Raw genomic sequence first — 20806 nt, 5'->3', positions numbered from 1 at the left:
TCATCACGTCTCCATCATTCTGATCTTTGATTCCCTCATCTACTGACAAAGAATATGGGAACATAGTTTAATAAGCAAGAATTCTCCCTTATGACCTATGTAATCCTACTTGAGAGTCTGGCCTCTAAATCACTGCACATTAGGAATTGACTACAGAAAAATATATGCATTTTGTATATAATTGCATATATTGTTAGAGATTTTTATTGTCTTTTTGGATTTCACATTTATTTGCTTTCAGAATAAAAATGCATTGTAATTATATTGAAAAACTAAGTGAAATATATATGTAAATATATAGTTAGAAGAATATTATCCAGTTTATGTGAATTGTGGACTTTATGTGACAATCAACAATTATTTCTTGATATTTAACATGTTTTAAAACCATCTTAGGGCCGGGGATATAGTTCAGTGGCTTAGTGCCTGCCTGGCAAGTGCGAGGTTCTGAATTCGATACCCCCCACCCTGAATCTTAGGCAGTTGAAACTGTAGAGGAAATATTTATTATAGGCACAACTCTTGAAAAACATACATTTGAAAGAGAATTAAAGATTAACATAAAGGAATTTATGAGAACATTTTACATGGAACTGAAAATTAACTAAGCCATTAAATAAGTTTTTAATTTCTATAGTAGTTCTTAAGCCAGAAAAGCCATAAGGTAAAACTTGAAGGTTGTGTGATGGCATTTGAAGAATAGATAAATGGAAAGAAAAAGAGGAAAAAGAGAGAAGACAAAGAACATGGCAAAGGCATAATTATGGCAGAAGAAAGGTGAACATGAATAGATCAAACTAAGCATTGAAGAAATGATAGTGAGGAGCTCAAACGAGGACACATGTTGGAAGACCTTGGCCAACTTCATATTTGATACAATGAAAGAGTGAAGCATTGAAAATCTCTGAAGAAACTTAAATCTGATGTGAACTGCATTTAGGAAAGGTTTAGTTGGTAGTTCTGTTATGCATAAGTTGGAGAAAAAGTGAAGTGAGTCTGGCTAGTCATAAAGTTTGTTATTTTCTATTTTGTGTGTGTGTGTGTGTGTCTGTGTGTGTGTGTGTGGTGTTGGGGACTGAACCTAAGACCTCACACATGCCACCACTGAAAATCCACTCTCAGCACTTAGAAAGTTTTTGTTCATGCAAAGATAGAAATGATAAAGCAACAATAGGAATAAGCAACCTTATGCAGCCAGAATCTTCAGGAGTTGAGGTCTGAAGATGTGGAATAATAAGCACTCTTAGAAAATTTTACAGAAATTTTACTTTTCTAGTAGGGAAATCTGTATTTGCAGGTCATAGATTTCCATCTATGCTAAGTCTAATGCTCAGGCTCTTCCCAGCTCATCGTTTCAACTTTGATCACTTCTAGAGGATTGTTTTCCCTTTGGTTCTCCAGATCCTGCCACCAAAGGACCTTTCTTGCTAGCATTGAGCCTGGAGCTTCTCACCTTTTGCCATTTCACCTCCTATTAACTGCCTTAGTTTGCTTCTTCATTCATCTAATTTGAGCAAATTCTTCATGGCATTATTTGCATGTGGTTCTCAGTTTTGGCTTTGCTCCTAGATTCTTTTTTTAAAATCTTGCTTTCAGATGCTGCTCAGACTGTGAGCCAGTACTACTGATTTCTATACTCAGTTAGAGTTTGGGTCTTGCCCTCATTACCCTCCTAACCCAAGAAGGAAATTTGAATTTATCACATGCAAGTTACATTGACATTTAAACATCAATCAAAGCATCCTTCTTGGTGGTGGCAATATGCCTTTTATTTTCCTTAGTGTCCATGATGACATAATGCATAATAGAAGACTTTGTAATGCTTTCTCTTAATTACTTATTTCAAGGAATTTAATTATGATATGCCTCAGTTTTTCTTGATGTGCGTGTGTGTGTGTGTGTGTGTGTGTGTGTGTGTGTGTGTTCATGCTGAGACTCTTGAATATGTGGATCCTTAGTTTCTGGTTTTTTGGAAACTTTTCATTTTATTGTTCTGTCTTCTCCATCTCCCTTTTTGTGAGGAATCCAGTTACCCGGCTTTCCAGACCTCTGCTCCACAACTTGTAACTCTTCATTCTTTTGTAAACTTCAGTCCTCATCTACTAAACTCAGGAGGTTGTTAGACTGTGTGGCTTCCTTCTGTCTATACATAAGTTTGGAAATTTCTTCTAAGAAACCTGGGGGTGATTATAAGGCTAGCTTCATTTGTTTCTCTTATCCCATGGCTCACAGTTTTTCACTGCCTATTTTCAAGTTCTGAAAATATTGCTACCAATATTTACCCAGTTTTCTAGAGATTAAATTTAGTTCTTATTATTTCATTATGATTAGAGGAAGCAATCGAGCACAATGCTCTTTAAATAGTAAGTTTGCAGTAAGTATTGTTGATAACTTACTTTCCTTTTTGAGATCTAGTCACTTTAACCATCCTTTCTTTTTTTTTTGGTACTGGGGATTGAACTCGGGCCCTTGCGCTTGCAAGGCAGGTGGCAGAACCACTAAGCTAAATCCCTGGCCATTAACCATCCTTTCTTGTAACTGTAGGAGCTTCTAAGTGATGTTCATCAGACAAAATTTTTTAAGTAATTACAATGTAACAGGCATAGTTCTAAGCATTGATATAGTTCAATTGATTCTGATGTCTAGACCAATCCTAATAAATTTATCTTTTAATATGCTGACTAAAAAGATTTTTAAAATAATTACTTCAAGATTTATATTTATTATCATGAACTTTGAAGCGCTCAAAACCTAGCAACCAGTCAGTAAAACCAAACCTCCATATGTATGGCATATTATGTGGTATAAGTCTGTGATAATTATTGTAGGGAATAGTAGGCAACTTATTTGCCAAAGGATGCTGGAGTGAAGAAATATCTTGTTGAAAATAATTGGCAGTACATCAAATTGATCCTAAGAAATTGGACCACATTTTGACATTGAGAGATGCCAAAATTGTGAAGCTTATGTGAGTTACGTTGCAGTAATATTCCTCTTTCCTTTTTTCTTTTCAAGATATTTTATTTGTTTCTGTTTAATAATCCTATTTATTTCTTTTATGGGACTCTATTTTTTTGATTGTGAAAAAAGCTGATTTGCAATTGAGGTTTAAATTCTTGAGTGAACGTTATTAAGAAATATTTTCAAAGAAAAAGCACTTATAGAAATTATGCTTCATATTTGTAGAATTCAGTTTCTTATAAAAGTGGGGGCTATTTATTGTGAAAAGAAAATAGAAAGGGGAAGAAAAACCTGTTAAAATCATGTTTAGTTCAACACTATAAGAATGGATATTGAAGGAAATAAAGAAATCACTTACAAAGAAAAGACTAGGGCTGGGGATTTAGCTCAGTGGTTTCATCGCCTGCTGCGCAAGCGCAAGGACCGGAGTTCGATCCCCGGAACAACAACAACAAAAATTAAATAAAAAAAAAAATAAATAGAAAAGACTAAAAGAGTAAAGGAAGTGATAAGTATAAGGAAGTGAGAGAGCTGTACCAGATTCTCTGTTCTTTCAAGGCTTAAGTTTGAAGCTCAAGTACCCCTAAAAGCAGGACCTTTTACAGTGTCAAACAATGAATGAGGACTTAGATTCGGCCATGGAAATTTGAAGTGTAAATATGAATTTTTGTTATTTGAGACTCAGTTATTTCAGTATGAGGAGGATAGAGGAAGAGTGAAATGAAGGAGAAGGAAAGGAAGAAAGGAGTCAAATATAGCACAGTGGAGTTATGGAGATCATGACTTCTGTTCATTGATCTCTAAGGCTTATTCTGTCAGGAGCAAGCAATCAGTGGTTGCTTTAATTTGATACTATTTTCACCCCTAGCAACATGAAGTGATATTCTTATAATGCTTCGAGAAATATTTTTGGTGATTTTCTTCTCTCTGAGGAGGGGATTGAGGAAAAAAAGAAATACTTGAAAAGGTATGGTCATAAATTTTTACCAAAGCTAAAGATACAATATCTCTAAAACTGAAATGTAAAAAAAAAAAACAAAATCAAACCAAAACAACAACAATGAAACATCAACTCAGTTTCAGACATAGGAGTGCTAGCATACTGCTCTAAGATAATGTTCTCCCTAAAAATTTGAGGGAGAATATGTTTTCATCCTGCCTGAGTGGTTCTGTGTGGTATTTTAATAGAAAAATAATTGCATTCTCAAATGCTTGTAAAGTTCATGGAGAGATTTGGGGCAATAATAGTGAGACAAAAATATCTTGAGTGTCAGAGGATTTTCCTTTTAATAATTGTCTTCTAATATCATTGGAAGCCATAGCCCAGGAATATAGTTATTTGAAAGATTAAACGCAAAATTGACAAAACCAAACTCATTTTTTTAAATGTTGAAAGGTATTTTCTGATGTTTGCTTGACCAGGGGTAGAAGAAAATAGAGAACAGCTTGAATTGATAACAAAATCACTAATTGCTGCACTAATTAATGGAGTGGGTGCCAGAGAATCTGAAATACAACCATGAGGTTGTGTTTCCTTAGGGAATTTTCATAATTGACAGGGACCAAGTTTAGAATAGAAGCCAGATCTAGTGTCTTGCTTGTGTGTTGCTCCACTTTGCTGCATCTAAATCAGTCCTTCAGGCAAAATGGGACTACACCACTGAGAAGCTAGACCACACTGCCTTTCCTGCCTGTGCCTTGCTGTGTTTGAAGCAATTGAAATCAGCTGTGAATTGAAGGCCTGTGCTTGAAGAAAGGATCTTTTCTTGCAGCTTGTTCCATAGCACGATGAAAGGGAAGACTTGTATCTAACATGAACAAGGGCCCACTTAGTATTTTGAAAAGTCATAAATTGATCACACTATTGTTTTTAAATACAATTAGCTATGCTGGATTTTTTTATTTTAAAATGCATTTTGAAAGATAAAATGGATACAGTTATTCTTTCTTGTTTTTCCTCTTTGAAATCCTGGCCGCTCAGACTATACAGAGACCCATGGTGGTCTCAGAGACTGGGATTCCAAATTCAAAGTCCCTGAAACAAGAGCACATCAAAGAAAGTTCAAAATAAGGTGTCGTTCTAAATCACATGGTTCATAAAGCCAAAGCCAGAAAAAAAAAATGATAGTAAGAATTCCTAATTAAAAATGGCCCAGTTTTCTCCCCTAACACAGACTATCTGTTGGCGAATGTTACAGAGATACCTATTCTGTCCTACTCGAAGTGCACTTAATAGTATGACTTAGTTTTTAAGTATCATTTTTCATTTTTGAATCATTTTTCCACATTGACTAATTACTATTATACAAAGTCATTTTGACAGCACACACAGCGACAAGAATCAGACAAGTTGTCTTTTTCCCTTTAAAAATGTTACATAAAGTAATTTAAAAATATTTTCTTCTTCTTCTTTTTTTTCTTTTTTTGGTACCAGGGATCCAATTCAGGGCCTTGTGCTTGTGAGGCAGGTCCCAGTACCACTGAGCTAAATCCCTGGCCCCTGTTTTCTTCTTTTAACCTCTAAACTCACTGAGAATATTAAAAACAATTTATTTTACCAGACCATCCCAGTGCCTAACTTGATGTTTTAAAACTTTTCTATTATGACCTATCATTTCCTTAGCTCATCCCAAGAAATGAGGAAAATATTTTTATTTTCAAATAATTTGATTTTTAAGGAAATGGCTTTTTTCTCCCCCTTTATTCAAGCATCCTCAGGAATTCTAGTGTTCTATAATTTAATCAAGAACAAGTCATAACTTGGTTTAGAAATAAAGTGTCAATTGTTGAGCCTCCAGTGTGTAATAAATGTCCCTTGTTAACTTGCAGATTCAAATCTTCAAACAATACTCTGCATATCAGGGCCAAATGCACTTTGTGATGTCTTTATCACTCAAAATCATAGATGTTAGTTGGGAATAATGGAGGAATACATGACAAAGTAATTTCCTGGGTAGAAATATTTTATTTTGGTTGTACTATAATTATTTATGGAATTTCCATGAATTTGAAGATGTAATTATAATATTATGGTGTATACTTTAGTTCTGACAATATTGAGTCATTGAGTGTTAAATTATAATGACCCTTAAATTAATATTTTCTGTAAACAAAAAGGATATTGTCAGCGAAGCTGCTTTCTGAATGGGAACACATGCTATCAGGTTTATACTTATTGGTATCTCAGTACAGTGATAGTGGTATAATGAGTGATCACTTATGGTCCTTATGCCTCTGATATTGATTTCTCCTTAATGAAGTTCAAAGCACTCCCTTTTATAGGAACTCACTATTTCCTGGGCCCACCCTCCCTCCATCCCTCCATTCCTCCATCCTTCCTTTCTTTCTTTCCTTTCCAAGAAGGGAAGATAGTAAATGAAAGAGTAGGATAAAGAGAGAACAAGGAGGCCATGAGAATATAGTTCCTATGGGGATAATTGGGAAGAAAAAAGGGAAGATATCAGGAAAGGAAAGATGAAGTGGAGGCTTGGTCTGGATGAACAGGACAGTTAAGTGGTTGGTAATAGAAAAAACTGAGATCTGGTGCTGGAATTCACATGGTGGTGTGGCTTAGTAGATGAGGAGCATATGACAGTACGTGAAAGGAGAGCTCACAGCCAGACAGGACTGGGTTCAATCTCATCTTCACCTGCAATTAGCTGCAGACCCTTGGGCAAATTGGATTTCAGAATCTCTACTCATCAGTGAACATGGGGTAATTTACTCACTGAAGATTATTACAAGAGCTCCAGGCATGCTGTCTGGCACATTGGAGGAATTCAATAAATCATCTTCATAATTATAAAAGTAATCCATATGTCAAGGAGACATTGCAGAATGGAGGGAGAACAAGAAACATATCATCCACTCAAATTCTAGTCAGATTGGGAAAATAAACTATTTTGCCCTTTGGCAGTCCTTTTGTGTTCTATGGTACACTTCACAGTGAATTATTTTGTGTATTTCATGCCCTGTGAGGCAGCTTTGCCTGGGTTGCTTTTCTGAAATCTCATCTACATCGAAGCTCTTCTTTTTTTTCTAGAAGAAATTCTTTTCTGTCATTAAAGGGATCACAGGGTCAAAGGACAGATAAACTCTTTCACACTGAGAAAGTAAAAGCTAAAAGAGGAACCTAAAGTGGGCCTTGACTATTACTAATAGAAACTTCCAGAAGCCCTTGGAAAAAACAGGAGATTTTTTTCCCAGTCCAAATTTCTCTTATTCCCAAAGGTTTATCACCTAAATTCTTCAGCTCTGCTACACTTGGGCTTTATAAATGGTGGTGGAGAAGATTTAAAATCTGCAGCTTTCATCAGATTGCCAAAGGAGTGTTCGGTTTCCCAAATTTTAAGAAGTGCCGACGATAACTTTGGTAGTGTGTACATAGTGTCAATACTCTGTGGAATGCAGTCCAGTGCCTTCTTACTTAAGTGTGGCCTTCAGGGATTATCATCAGCAACACCTTGGAAATGTGTGAGAACTGCCAAATCTCAGGTTTATGGAATGAAAAATCTGCCTTTTAACAGTGATCTCCAGGTGATTTATGTGCATGTTAAAATTTGAGGAGCCCTGTTCTGGTTGTCACAGGATCTGGCCTTATGTTTTGAATTTGTTCTCTGGCTCTGCTAAATAATAATGTACTAAACTTTGGTTTATGTTGGATGTTTAACATTAAACTACACTAAACTCAGAGTTAATCTCAGGACTCAGATCTGAGTTTGATAACAGTCACAAACCTTGGCCAGTTCATTGAACTCTGTGGGTGAGTTGATTTCTTCATTTGTAATGTCAGAAGTAGGTGAGTTCTCTTTCATCTTGAAATTCTAGAGTTTACCTTTTATTTCCCATACAAATGTTTTGTCATGACCTCCTGTTTCTTGCAATGCTATCTTTTTGTCATTTAATATTTTCAAAAATCTGAAATCTGCACTGATTTCTTTCTTTTTCTGATTTCTATTACAAATTTGAGTTTTCTTTAGCACTTTGGTATATGCTAAGATATTCTCTAACTGTTGATCTACCTGTCTTTTTTGCAGCCATGGAGTTATACAATTAAGGCCTAGGCTGTATCTATTCTCTTTGAGTATGGCCTGTCATAGCGCAAGGCAGAGAGTAGGTACTCAATAAATCTTTCAAGATTGGATGCCATATTTTGAGAGAGGGTATCTGTAGATGACACACTGAATAATGTCAATTTAATTAATTTGGTTATAAATTAATCATGTTAAGCCATTTATTTCCTAGGAAGATAAACATGAAGTAGGGTTAAATTAAGCTATTCACATGTCAGTATCAGCTCTTTAATGAATAATTCCTAGTTTTTAGAATAGGTCAAAGAAAAAGTAATATATTGAGCCCTTCTGCTTCTCCAAATTTCCTTTTTTTAAAATTCTTTTATTGGTACATTTTAGGTATACAATACGTTTACATTTATCATTGGGTGCTTGTACCTTTACGTGATGTATCTTGGTTCTTATTTTTTTCCCATTACCTATGCGCCCTTCACCCCTCCACCCTTCCCCATTTACATAGATTTCATTTCCATTTTTTTTCTTTTCTCATAATTTTTCCTTTCCCCTTCCCCTCCCACCACCCCTACACCTTTGGACCTTTTCCTATTTCAAATGATCAATTATTCATTTTAATAATTTTAATCCTTATTTACACTTTCAGTTTCTCACTCCAGAGAAACTATTCAGTATTTACACATGTGTGTCCTATTTACTTCACTTGAGTATGGCCTCAATATGCATCCATTTAGCTCTAAATTTCTGTAGTTTCTCATTCTTTATGGTTGAGTAGTACTCTATTTTATTAAAAAAACACATCTTCTTTATCCAGTTTCCAGTTGATGGGCATTTGGACTGTTTCCAAGCTTTAGCTATTACAAACTCTGCCGCTATAAACATGGGTGCACGTATATCGCTGTGGTATGATTCTTTTTTTTTTTTTTTTTTTTTGGTACCGGGGATCGAGCTCGGGCCCTTGCACTTGTGGGGCAGGAGGCAGAACCACTGAGCTAAATCCCTGGCCCCAAAGTCAGTCCCTTTTTTTTTTTTTTGGTACCGGGGTTCAAACTTGGGACCTTGCACTTTCGAGGCAGGCGCTGGAACCACTGAGCTAAATCCCCGGCATGATTCTTTTAATTCTTTTGGGAATTATATTTAATTCTTTTGGGAATATTCCACCAGGGGAATAGCTAGGTCAAATGGGACCTCTAGCCCTAGTTCTTTGAGGTATCTCCATACTGATTTCCAGAGTGGTTGCACCAGTCTGCTTCTCAGAATTTCTTTGCCTTTAGTAATTATTTTGAATTTATTTATATATATTTATATATGCACATATGTGTACATGCATATTTGTATGCATAAATGGACTACACATATACACATACATATATGCAGATATAAATTCCTTTACCGAAATAACAAAACTGGATGTTCTATTTAACTCTTTAATGAGGGGTACTTTTGCAAAGTTGAAAATACTTTGAGTAAAAGTTCTTGTATTAGTTTGTTCAAGTTACTATAACAATACTGTATTATGGATTAGGTGGCTTATAAGCAACAGAATTTTATTTGTACAGTCCTGGAGGCTGAAAAGTCCAAGATTAAGTTATTGGCTGATGTAGCGTCTGATGAGGGTCACTTCCTCATTCGTACATAGCTTTGTTCTCACATAGTGGAAGAGCAAACAGGCTCCCTTAGACCACTATTATGAGGACACTAATCCTGTTTATGAGGAATTTGCCCTGATGACCTAAATGCCTCTTCCAAAGGAATTACTTCCTAACTGCATCTCTTTGAAGACTGGGGATTTCTGCATATGAGTTTGGAAGGATACAAATATCTGGCCATAACAATTCCTGTTTGGAACTGTGAAGGGTCTAAGATTTTATGCTGCCTTCAAGTTAGCTGTCAACATCTTAGCTTACCATTTTCAGTACAACCAGCAATAAAAATATGGTACTGCTCCCTACAAGTGAGAAATAAAAAACCCCAAAGATATGCCAGATAAGGTACCTTATTATTTCTAGTAGACAAGAAGTCTAAGTATTGGTGCATTTGTTTCAGTTCCCCTAGCCAAAACTGCATAAAGGCAGCAAAGATGGGCCCAGATGAATGCCAGGAGCATGTAATGTATCACATTACAAGAAAGGAGCCCCAAACTTTAGAAATCTGATTCTTGCAAGCTGTCCAATCTGTTTCTGCAGTGTGCTTGCCGTTTTAAAAAATGTTATAATAAGAAACATTTTAAAAGAGGAAATTTTGTTACTTTTATACATTCACTATATTATGTATTTTATATGTAGTCCAAGACAATTCCTTTTTACATAATGTGACCCAGGCAAGCCAATAATTTGGAAATGCCTGAACAATGCATGTCTCCTTCTATTTTAGAGGATGATACTATTTTTATTATTCAGGAAACACTATTTCTACAATCCAAAGCTAATTGCTAAACAAGTATCTTTGAAAAGATAATCTAGAGCAAAGGGCAGTCAGTGCTCAATTTCATGTTTCTAAAGTAAAAGCTCATATTTTATTGGGTGAACATTTCTGATAATGATGCATTATGAGTATGAACCATGTTGGGGTAAAAATATGAGAAAGCAATCCAATGCTCTCATGAATCTTTTCATTAGAATTGGTACAGAAAAGGAAGTGTACCATTGAGAATTTTCTTCCTAGACTATCACATTTGATTCTACATAAGAAGTAAATTGGAAATGTTTCTAAGAGCCATTCTCTTAAAGCAGCTTTCTTTAAGCTATACCAAGTAACAAAATCTTTCTTTGTGTGAGTCAAGGATGTGATCTTGAGGTCAAATCAGAACACTTTCTAAACTGGGCACAAATCATTCTGAGAAAAGTGCAAGAAAGAATTTCCACCTAATTGTGGAAGGCATGTGTTTTGATGTTGGTCGAAGAGCAGCTCTGATTGCTACATGCCTTTTGGAGTTTGTGAGTCTGAGAGGAATGGAAAGGTCCTCGTGACAACAGGGGACAGGACCTTTATCTTTGCTTGGGAAGTGGGATTTTGCTCTGTAACATCTGGTATTGGGTCACAGGGAGCACAAGGACAGCCATTTTGACTTGAGCCTCTTGCTGTGTTTATGAAACTTGGCAGGCATTGAGTCGTTGAATCTATTCTACTCTCAAACATTATAGACCAGGAAAAATTCAAATAAGCTCTCATTTGAGCTGGGCCATTGGAGAGCAGCAGATGGTTGGTAAGACCTTGTTTGCCTGTTCCAGGGCCAGGAGGAAGAACATGGGAATTTGGTCCATTATTCATTTTACATTTCCAGAATCCTGTATGATTATTATGATTAATTTAATACTCTTTCCAGCCATTTGTTTCATAAGAAAATTAAGGAATCCCTAGAGTAAGAGAGACATCTGAAAGCACAATTTGCTGTAACTCCTCACTGTAAATTCTTTGGTAGGAGGTGTGAAAGGGGTGAATGAGGTGTTTCTGAGTTTAATTTTTAACATTGTATACTTAGTTCTATTTTGGTAATATCTTGTGAAAAAACCAACGAAAAATTCTTTTTGTCTGTTTAATTTTTTTTTCAGTTAATTACAATGCATCTTTGGACGCTATCATTTCTAGTACAACCAACAATACAAATACTGTGGTGCTGGCTTGGAGAGAGAAATCAAAAAAGCATCTTAAAATGACATCCTTCAACATTGCCCAGGGCATTCATGCTTTTGATTATCACTCCCGGCTCAATTTAATTGGTATGTAAAATAAATCATGATAACTACGAGGGCTCTCAAATGGTCTAGGATGCACATTTGTATGCATGGAGCTTCTCCACCTTGTTCCTTTATTGCCAGAGAGACCAACTTGAGCAGCTCACATTTTATTGCCTGAGAATGTCTGATAATGATGCATTATGATGTGTAGTGTATATGAACAATATTGGGGTGAAAATATAACAAAGCACCCAACTCTTTAATAAGTCTTTTTATTAGAATTGGTGGGGGATGTGAAATGATGTAGAGAGAAAGAAGACAGTTTGTACAGCATCTGCCATTCTGCCATTTTCTTAACACCATCAAATGCTGCACCCAAACAAATACATCATTTTCATTGCTGCTAAACACTCTCTCTCTACTAGAGAACTCCAAAATGTAGAATGTTATTCGATTACTTTTCAGGGTACAATCTGTAATGATTGTTTTGTAACATTTGCAGATCAACCTAACTTTAGTTTATTAGAGACCTTTTGATGTAAAGGGAAATATGAGGGATTTCAGACATAGTTATTTAACTGAAATATCTAGACAATCTGAAAGTTATAATTTGATACACATATAGGTATGTGTTCAAACATTATAAAAATGAGGTTCAGTTCTGTTCAAGAAGTAAAATATGTTTAATATTTGTGACTTTATTAATGTGAACAGCACATCTATATTAGAAGGAGATTGGTAGTTTATATGGTAAAGTGACATGCATATACTTTTTTTTTTGGTTTTACTAAAAATATACTTTATTGCACTTGTTAAACTGATGAATGTTAACAGTATATATTTAAAAAACACATATTTTAATAGTCATTTATCTATATACTATTTTTTTTTAACTTTATGCTTTAATATCAAAACTTCATCCAATTAAGACAGGGTAAAAACAATGTTAAGAATGCTGAACAACTGGAAATGCTCACACACTGCTAGGATGAGTGTAAACTAGCAGTATTTACTAAGGCTACATAGAAACACCCTGTGACCCAGCAAGCCAACCTGTGTGTATTCCCAACAGGACTAGGGGATGTTCTTAGCAGCATTATTTCTAACAGCCCCGAACTGAGAACAAGTTAAACGATCATTAATCTTACAATGGATAAACCATTCTATATTCACACAAATACTACAGAGCAATGAAAATGAACTGCTACATACACCAACAAAGATACTTTATAAAGCTTGAAAAATAGGCTAAAACTAACCTTTGGTAACAGATGAAAATAGTTGTGCTCTTGGGGACGGTGAGCATGGTGGGCACTGGCCAGAAAAAGGCAAGCACAGGGAAGTCTCCCTGAGCAAGACAAAGGTTTTAATTTTTAAGTTACACAGGTAAATGCTATGCAAATTTACTCTGACTTTACTCAGACTTGTGCACCTTACCATGTACAAATTATATTCCAACAAAGAAAAAGGACAACTGAACAACTAAGGTTCTGGCAAATAGTACAGCTATGGGCAAGAAGTAAATGGATACAAATATCTTTGTCCCTTTGCTGGAACACAGAAATGAGCGATTGCATTTGCAAAAAGAATAAATTTTTAAGTGCATAAATGGTATTCCTTTTATTATAATGGTTTTCAATTTTGGCTGAAGGTTTGAAATACTGTTTGGCAGATATTTTTGACTCCCATGAATTAGGCAACTTTGTTATGCTACACATACCAGTTACTTGCCAGCACTCAGCTTTAACCACTCATTTTGCTAAATATAGTACTAAGTAGAAAATTAAACTGGATGTGGAATGTGGCCTACAGAATTATAATGGCTATTGTCATTAGTAATACTCCAAAATAAATTTACTTCTTTTACTATTTTGTTTATCTATTTTCACCTAAAATCTGCTGCCAACTCTAGTAAGGGTGAAACAGAAAAAATTCTTTGAAATATAGAAAATTTATTTCCTAAGCTTTTGGGAAAAATTAGAAAGACAAAAACCTTGAATACTCTAAAAGAACTTCTCCACTTTGCACTCCAAATTGTTTTCGCTAAGTTTGACACTGTGAAGATGGACATCAGTCCAGGGAAATATGTTTTAATACTATTACTTAAAGAAATATTCAACTTAACCAAATACTTGACAAGATTCCTAATAGAAATTGTACAAATAAAAAGATTAATACATGTAAAGATCTTCAAGAGCAAGAAAAAATAAAAGTACTTAAAATTATCCATGCAGAATAAACCCTGGCCTACAGTGCAAGTAAGGCAAGAGTGAATGTAACACTCTGACATGTAAAAAAATTTTTTGTTTAAAAAAAATGGGGCTTATGTTGCTCAGGCTGATCTCAAACTCCCATCTTAGCCTCCTGAGTAGTTGGGACCATAGGAGTGCCACCATGCCCAGCTGGAGAAGTAAATACTGTTAACTACAATCTCCCATATGTATAAATAAAATAGAACATTTGTGCTGGTGTGTGAACTAGATCCTAACCTTCAAACTTAGTGTCAACCAGAACTTCTCTACCAGCTGGCCATTTATTTGTGAGACAATACAGGCAGCAGGTGAGATTCATTTTTCAGACTTTTCAGCTTCTAACACTGATGGCACTATCTTCCAGGCACTGGTCTAGGTGCTCATTAATCTGTGACTCCACAACGTCAGTCTGACACACTGGACAGCTGACCAGCTGACTCTGACTGCGTAAGCGAGTTGTAGCTGTAAAGTATGAACTACTATTTGGCTCACTCCTATCACTTTGTAGTTGTTCTTTCTTCGTAAAGGTGTCAAAAATGCTTTTGTCTTCTAGCCTGGGTCGTTTGCCTGGGAACTTGTCTTTGGACCCATGTCCATACTGGGATGCAGTTACAGATGCTGAGGCCATCACTTGGGAGGGATTTCTCAGGGATGTCTTAGAAGATGGAACCTTCCTTCGAGAACTAGAAGAGACTGAGTGTTTAGTGATGTCACCAATGGTTCCATTTTTCAATTGGGATCCGTTCACACTTCTGAAAGCCTTTAGGTTGACAACCAAGACTCTGGGAAAGTAGGTGCTTAGGACACTTTGGTGTACAGGAGGGACTTGATGAGGAGAATTTTCACTTGAACCATTCTGTTTGAATTTCACCTCGGTGGTAGAATCAGGTCTTATAGCACCTGCTGAATTGTCCTGACTTAAAAGATCTTGGGATTCATTGATGGCACGTGAGGCAATCGCTTTCCCAGATGAAGATGGATTCCTCACCTCTTCCAGAACATACCCTTTGCCACTGAAAGGGATTAGCGGTCGAGCCTCACTTCTATTGGGCTTGTCTTTATTCTCCACTGTTGATACAGGCTGCTTTGTCTTTCCTTTTCCTTTTTTGGAGTAATTTTCTGGTTCCTTGATTTTTATGTAAGTGCCTCCACAGGCTTTCTGGTGCTCAGCCCACCAGGAGTCATGTGCAGAGGGTGCCCTGTTGGTGGCACGTTTCACATAGCCGTAACATGGGGGTTTGTGCTGACATGGCCCATTGCAGCGCCACCAGTGTCGGCGGTACTCTTCCACCTCACTGTGAAATGTGCGGTGTACCGTAATATTGGCTCCAGTCAGGCGATTGATTCGATGCATATGCTTACAAAACTCTGGACCATGTCCTTCCCGGTCTTTATCATTATTAGTGATAAATAAATAGGCATGTATCATTTCATGCAAGAGAGTCTCTACAAGATCTTTTCTTGGTCTGAACTTTAAAAGGGGTTCACTGATACGGATGGAACACATTCCGCCACTGCCCTCATAGCTGCAAATCCCAGCACACAGCGTCATGCGCAGGCTCCACTTTACCTCCACGGCCTCCAGCCGGCCCCGGAAAAAGCTGTCATTGAGCTGCACGAATAGGTCCTGCAGGTTCGGGGTGGGGTCCACCAGTTCCCAGGACGGGTCCACCAGCGACAGGGTCTCCCGCGCTGCGCGCTTGGCGGCCCTCGCATCCCACTCTTCCTGCGCCCGCAGCGCGACCATCGGGTCCTCATCCATCGCGCCCTCATCCATCGCGCTGCCAGTTCCCTTCACACCCTCGACTACACCGGCTTCAAGAGACCTCGGCCCCACTTCAGGGCGAGCGCGGGCTCGTCCGGAACATCAGCACTAGGATGCGGGGTCTTCGCAGCTAAAAGTAGCACAACGCCGACCGCAGGCAGTGGCCGAGTAGAGTCCCATAAAACCGGCTACCGCCTTTATTCCTCACTGATAGTCTCACGCCCCACGTCACGCTCCGGCTAGGCGCAGATCCCAGCCGGCTCCTAGTTCCGCAGCGATGCTCACGCGCCTTAGTCCGTTACCGTTTCTGCGCTGGTGTCACAATCGTGCTCAAGTCTAGCGCAGGCGCAGTGTCATGCATATACTTTTATATAAAGCAGATTTAAAAAATTATAAATGAAATAACTTTTTTTGAAAGTGACTTTCTTAATTAAGCTTAGGATACATCAAATATTTGTGGCAGATGGCTAAACAAATTATCAACGAGAATTTTTTCTAAATAATTAGAAAATAAAATTTTTTATCAAAAGTACTATTTCATTTTACATTTTCAAGAAGGTGGTGAGATGTGTTTATGGCTGAGGTCTCTTGAAATTGAAGAAAAGGGAAATTTTTCTATCTTGGGTGCCATGTCATTATGAATATAAACCTCAGTTTACTGGAATACGTATAGAATGTGTGGTTCTGGTTAACAAAAGATTAACTAGCAAACACTCAGTAACAATCATTACAGAAAAGTACTTCTGTCTTTAAAAGTATGGCATGCTAGAGATAAGTTATTTTAGGTTTTAGACATTTCACATGCCGTGCCCTCTATGTTATACTAGACAATTGGAACTGGATGTAGCCATAGAAGGTACAGGAAATGGAACTTGTTACTGATATTGAGAACTCACCTGGAATTTTAAAGAAATAAATGTGTGTTATCCTTTTAAAAAAATGAAATGTAGAGGTATCACTGAAGGGTAGATATGGAGAACATACATGGCTCAGAATGGGTTGTATTAATCTTCATTCAATTGTTAGCATTCATATTAAGAGTATTGATATTATCTAAGAGGCTAAATCCCTAATATTTCCAACAATAATATCTGGTAGTCATGATTAAAAAAATACCTTCACTATAGACTCAAAATATGCCAACACAAACTTTCAAAGAGTACTATAGAGTTATTAGAGAGGACTGGAGGAGTTGATCAATCAATTTGAAAAGGACTTAATTATGAACCACTTAATTCAGTGATTTATTAGTTATATTTTTTCTTTAAGATCATACATATCTCTCTCCCCTTGGCAAATCCCTTTCTCCCTATGCCTTCCATTGTAACAATCACTATTGGCTGAATTCATTCTGCATAGGTGTAGTCTAGTTGGGCAAGGGCAAGATTTTCTTTTCTTCAAGACAAGTGATACCATTCATCAAAATACATTTATCCCCTTATGCATATGTGACAAGTTCATTTCAAAAAAAAATGCTGTGGGTTATTTATTCCACTAAGACATTTTTTTCTTTTTAAAATCTGATTAGCAACTGCTGGCATTAACAATAAAGTTTGCCTTTGGAATCCTTATGTTGTTTCTAAACCAGTCGGTGTCCTTTGGGGTCACTCAGCCAGTGTAATAGCGGTCCAATTCTTTGCGGAAAGAAAACAACTTTTCAGCTTCTCCATGGATAAAGTAAGTAATATTGTGCATTTAAGTTATTTTGATCTGGCTTACCAGTTCCTATTGAAATTTAACCTGATCCTGATTTTCTCTTGGAAAGGATTTTAAATTTTAACGTATACTAGTTATTATGTTTTTAAAAATTGGCACTTAGAAAAAAAAGATGGATGGTTCTTTAACAAAAGTCCTGACCAACTAGACAAAGTAATTTATTTAAACCTTGTTGAAAACATATACTCATGAATTTAGTCCTTTGTACTGGACTTTCAATATGTAACATCTTAAAGAGTTTTCAAAGTTCTCATTAATTTAATAGGAAAAAATGAAAATGGGAATGAAGTGGTATTGTTTTGGTAAGATAGTGAGAATAGGAATATCCAATTAGCTATTGTTGATTTGATATTAAAGAGACTTGATAAATTAAGAGATTTAAATTAATATAAAGAGTAGTAAGTACATTAAGAACATTTCAATTCAGTATATTAGTTCATTTTATATTAATATTTGATGATGTTTCGTTTGTATTTTAGGGTGCTGGGGACAAAACCAAGTGCCTTGTACCCATTAAGCAGATATTTTACCACTATACTTGAAACCATTGATGGGATATGTTAAATAGGGTGGGAAAATATACAGCACTAAAGTGTGATAATCCAAGAATCTTGAGCACTTTACTACATATATTCACTTAGGCAAATTCTTAATCTCTAGAAATCTTGTCTTTTGTGCCTGTGTGAAACTTCCATTTACATAATGTCTAAATTAAAGCTCCACTTCAAATATGATAGATTTCAAGATACTTGGTTATGAAGAGAAAGTTGATAAATTTACTAGAAAAAAACCTCTTGAGACTTTTTCAGTGAATCAGTATTTTGCTAAAATGCCATATGTATATTACAAATATATGTAAAAACCATATAAAATGCATCTTCAGCTCCTTAACCACAGCCAACTCCAAATCCTACTCAAATTACTTATTTTATATTACCTATCATATAAATCTTGTTTCCCTTATATTTCTCCAGTTAACGGTCAATTCTTATGGATCCCACCATCAAAATATCTATTAATCACACTTCTCCATCTTAGATGACACTGCTCTAATAAAAATCTTGTCTTTCCTCAAGACATCACAAAGCTTTCATATCCTGTCTCCTTACTTTTAGTGATTTGATTCTAATATGCCTTCCATTTACTAGTTTAGTTTGAAAATTCTTCTGTTTCTCATCTAAATTTAACACAAAGTCCTCCCCTTCTTTGCAGCAGATTTTGCTTCTTTATCACCTAAGACTCTAGATCTGTATCAAACTATTGGTTGTTCTCAACCATGCAATTTTATTGCCTAGCAATATGCTCTTTCTTCTGCTGTTCAATTCTCTCTCTTTCACTAACCAATGGAGGACTATTTATCCTCCAGCCTATAGACACTGGAGTCTCTCATGCAGGCCTAGGTGTTTCTCTCTATGTACTCCCACTGATCTCGTGTGTCCTCCGTTAAAGCAAATACCATGCTGCACTGAAATTATTAGTTTGCTTCTAGGCTCAGTATCTCTTTAAGTTTATATTCTTGGTATCTATCTGTAGGGAACAGGAAAAGGGGATGTTACTAGAACTTCTGCAGTGAGTCCTAGTCTCCTGCGAGCCACGGCAGCACAAGGTGAATTGCAGGAGACAGAAAAATCAGACTGAGGAGCAGCTGAGCTTTGGGTCTGATCAGTGCTGCTCTGGGCAGCAAAGATGAAAGCTCCCAGTTTACCACACCTTTTATTTAGTACATTGGGAGAAACAAATGACTTGCAGAGAGTTCAATACATCCGTGTAAACAAGATGTAACAATCCAAGAACAACGAGGAACTGAGTAGATGTTTGTTTCTCCCAGGATGTTTTCAGCTCCCAGGATGTTTCTTGTCCTGGAGAATCACAGCTTCCCTGGATCATTGAGGTCTCAGCTGTGACCGGAGGCCAAAAGGGAATTATGTCTCAGAATTCCATAGCTGGGCTGTAGGTAGGAGAACTAAGCTAAACAAATGATTTTTCCCTAAAATTATGTAGCATTGCTCCCGAAACCCATCATAATACTTGGTACCTAGTAATGTTTATTCAATGGTTATTTGTTCAGAGCTTGAAGTGAAGATACATTATCAGGAACCTAAAGTAGTAAAGAAACTCAGAATGAAAGCACTTATGATGTCCCTCTCTTATGTAAGATTTAATTCTATTTTTTGAGATGGTTTAGCAAAGTTGACTTCCATAATTGAATTTAGCACCATCTGACTTGTTTACTAGAGCAGGGGTTCCCACCCCTGGGTCAGAAACTGATATCCTTCTGTGGCCTGTGAGGACCCTGGCCACACAGCAGGAGGTGAGCAGCTTACAGCTGGGAAGTTTCATCTGCGTTTACAACCTGCACGCTCCATCACTGCCCTTACCACCTGAGCCCCGCCTCCTGTCACATCATCAGTGTTATTAGAGCTTCATAGGGGAGCAGACCTTTCTGTGATTGCTAAACTCTTGATGAGAATCTAATCCCCAAACCACCCCACACCCCATTCCCACCCTTCTCCCATGGAAAAATTGTCTTCTTTGAAACTGATCCCTGGCACTAAAACAGGCTAGGGGTCTCTGTACTATAGCTTTGTACATGGACATTGTACCTTTTATATACTTTAATTGATCGAAGGGAAAAATTATATGTTTCCCAGGATCTAGCAAATATCACTATGTTAAACTCATGCTGAATATGATGGAGGAAATAGGAAGCTAGGCACTATATCTTTCTTGGGTTATGCCATATACATACAAGGGCCTCAATACATAGTTAATTGAATGAAATTTTATCATATAGATGAGACAAATAGCATAAATTTTAATACTACAGAGTTCTTCAACATATATTATAACTTTTAAAGCAAGTGATAAATTGTCCTTACTGTCAGAATTGATCATGTACAGCTGTCTTCAATGTTAAGACCACCTGGCCTCTTTCAAAAGCAATTTTGCCCTTTGATTTTTGCTTTGACTTCTCAACCATTACATCATAATAAACCTTGTCATGCTATCATTCACATTAGTCTAAATCCATTTCATTTGGATAAATGCACAGTAATCCCGATCCTTATGTCTTTATAGCAAACAACAGGGCTTTCTGTACCGGATTAAACCTCTGTTTTGCAATAAAATTCTTTTGGCTATTTTATAGACCTAGAGTTAAGTTAGGGGACAGGGAAAATTTTAAAAAGGCATTTGAGAAAGCATTCTTTTTTCAAAGAGGCTCTGAGTAAATCATGTTTTGGTCAATGAGTTGCTAAATTAGAAGATTTTCAGACTAGAGAAATTTAGATCTAAATAATTTCTTTCAAAAATGATCTGCTACTTTGGTTCTGTTTGGAAGATTGTTCTTTTATCACTTCTCAGTAATGATTAAACAATGTTACTCCCACAGAGTTTGGTATTATACTA

At 36.6% G+C, this 20806-nt stretch overlaps 2 protein-coding genes across 4 annotated transcripts in view; one reads left to right on the top strand and one right to left on the bottom strand.

Moving 5' to 3' along the window:
• The window catches only part of Wdr49 (WD repeat domain 49), a 179625-nt gene that overhangs the window by 64592 nt on the left and 94227 nt on the right, over window positions 1–20806 (top strand). For both annotated transcript variants that reach the window (XM_087186476.1, XM_021253888.2), the window contains 2 exons: window positions 11540–11707; window positions 17211–17359. In XM_087186476.1, coding sequence (XP_087042602.1) covers window positions 11540–11707; window positions 17211–17359 — 317 coding nt within the window. The remainder of the gene's footprint in view (window positions 1–11539; window positions 11708–17210; window positions 17360–20806) is intronic.
• LOC101714760 (DNA-dependent metalloprotease SPRTN-like) lies at window positions 11705–15972 on the bottom strand. Of its 2 annotated transcripts, XM_013066546.3 has the most exons (2): window positions 14410–15972; window positions 11705–13013 (listed from the first exon to the last, which is right to left on the bottom strand). In XM_013066546.3, the coding sequence occupies exons 1-2, from the start codon at window positions 15692–15694 to the stop codon at window positions 12835–12837; spliced, it is 1464 nt and encodes a 487-aa protein (XP_012922000.2). In that variant the 5' UTR covers window positions 15695–15972; the 3' UTR covers window positions 11705–12834. The 2 variants fall into 2 exon arrangements, with proteins under 2 accessions (XP_012922000.2, XP_087042603.1); XM_087186477.1 differs by having other exon boundaries at window positions 11705–15972.

Source organism: Heterocephalus glaber, unplaced genomic scaffold (assembly GCF_053883595.1).
Source record: "Heterocephalus glaber isolate CG9 unplaced genomic scaffold, H.glaber_assembly_v1.0 deba00001504, whole genome shotgun sequence".
Taxonomy (NCBI): domain Eukaryota; kingdom Metazoa; phylum Chordata; class Mammalia; order Rodentia; family Bathyergidae; genus Heterocephalus; species Heterocephalus glaber.
This window is presented reverse-complemented; position numbering and strand designations above follow the sequence as displayed.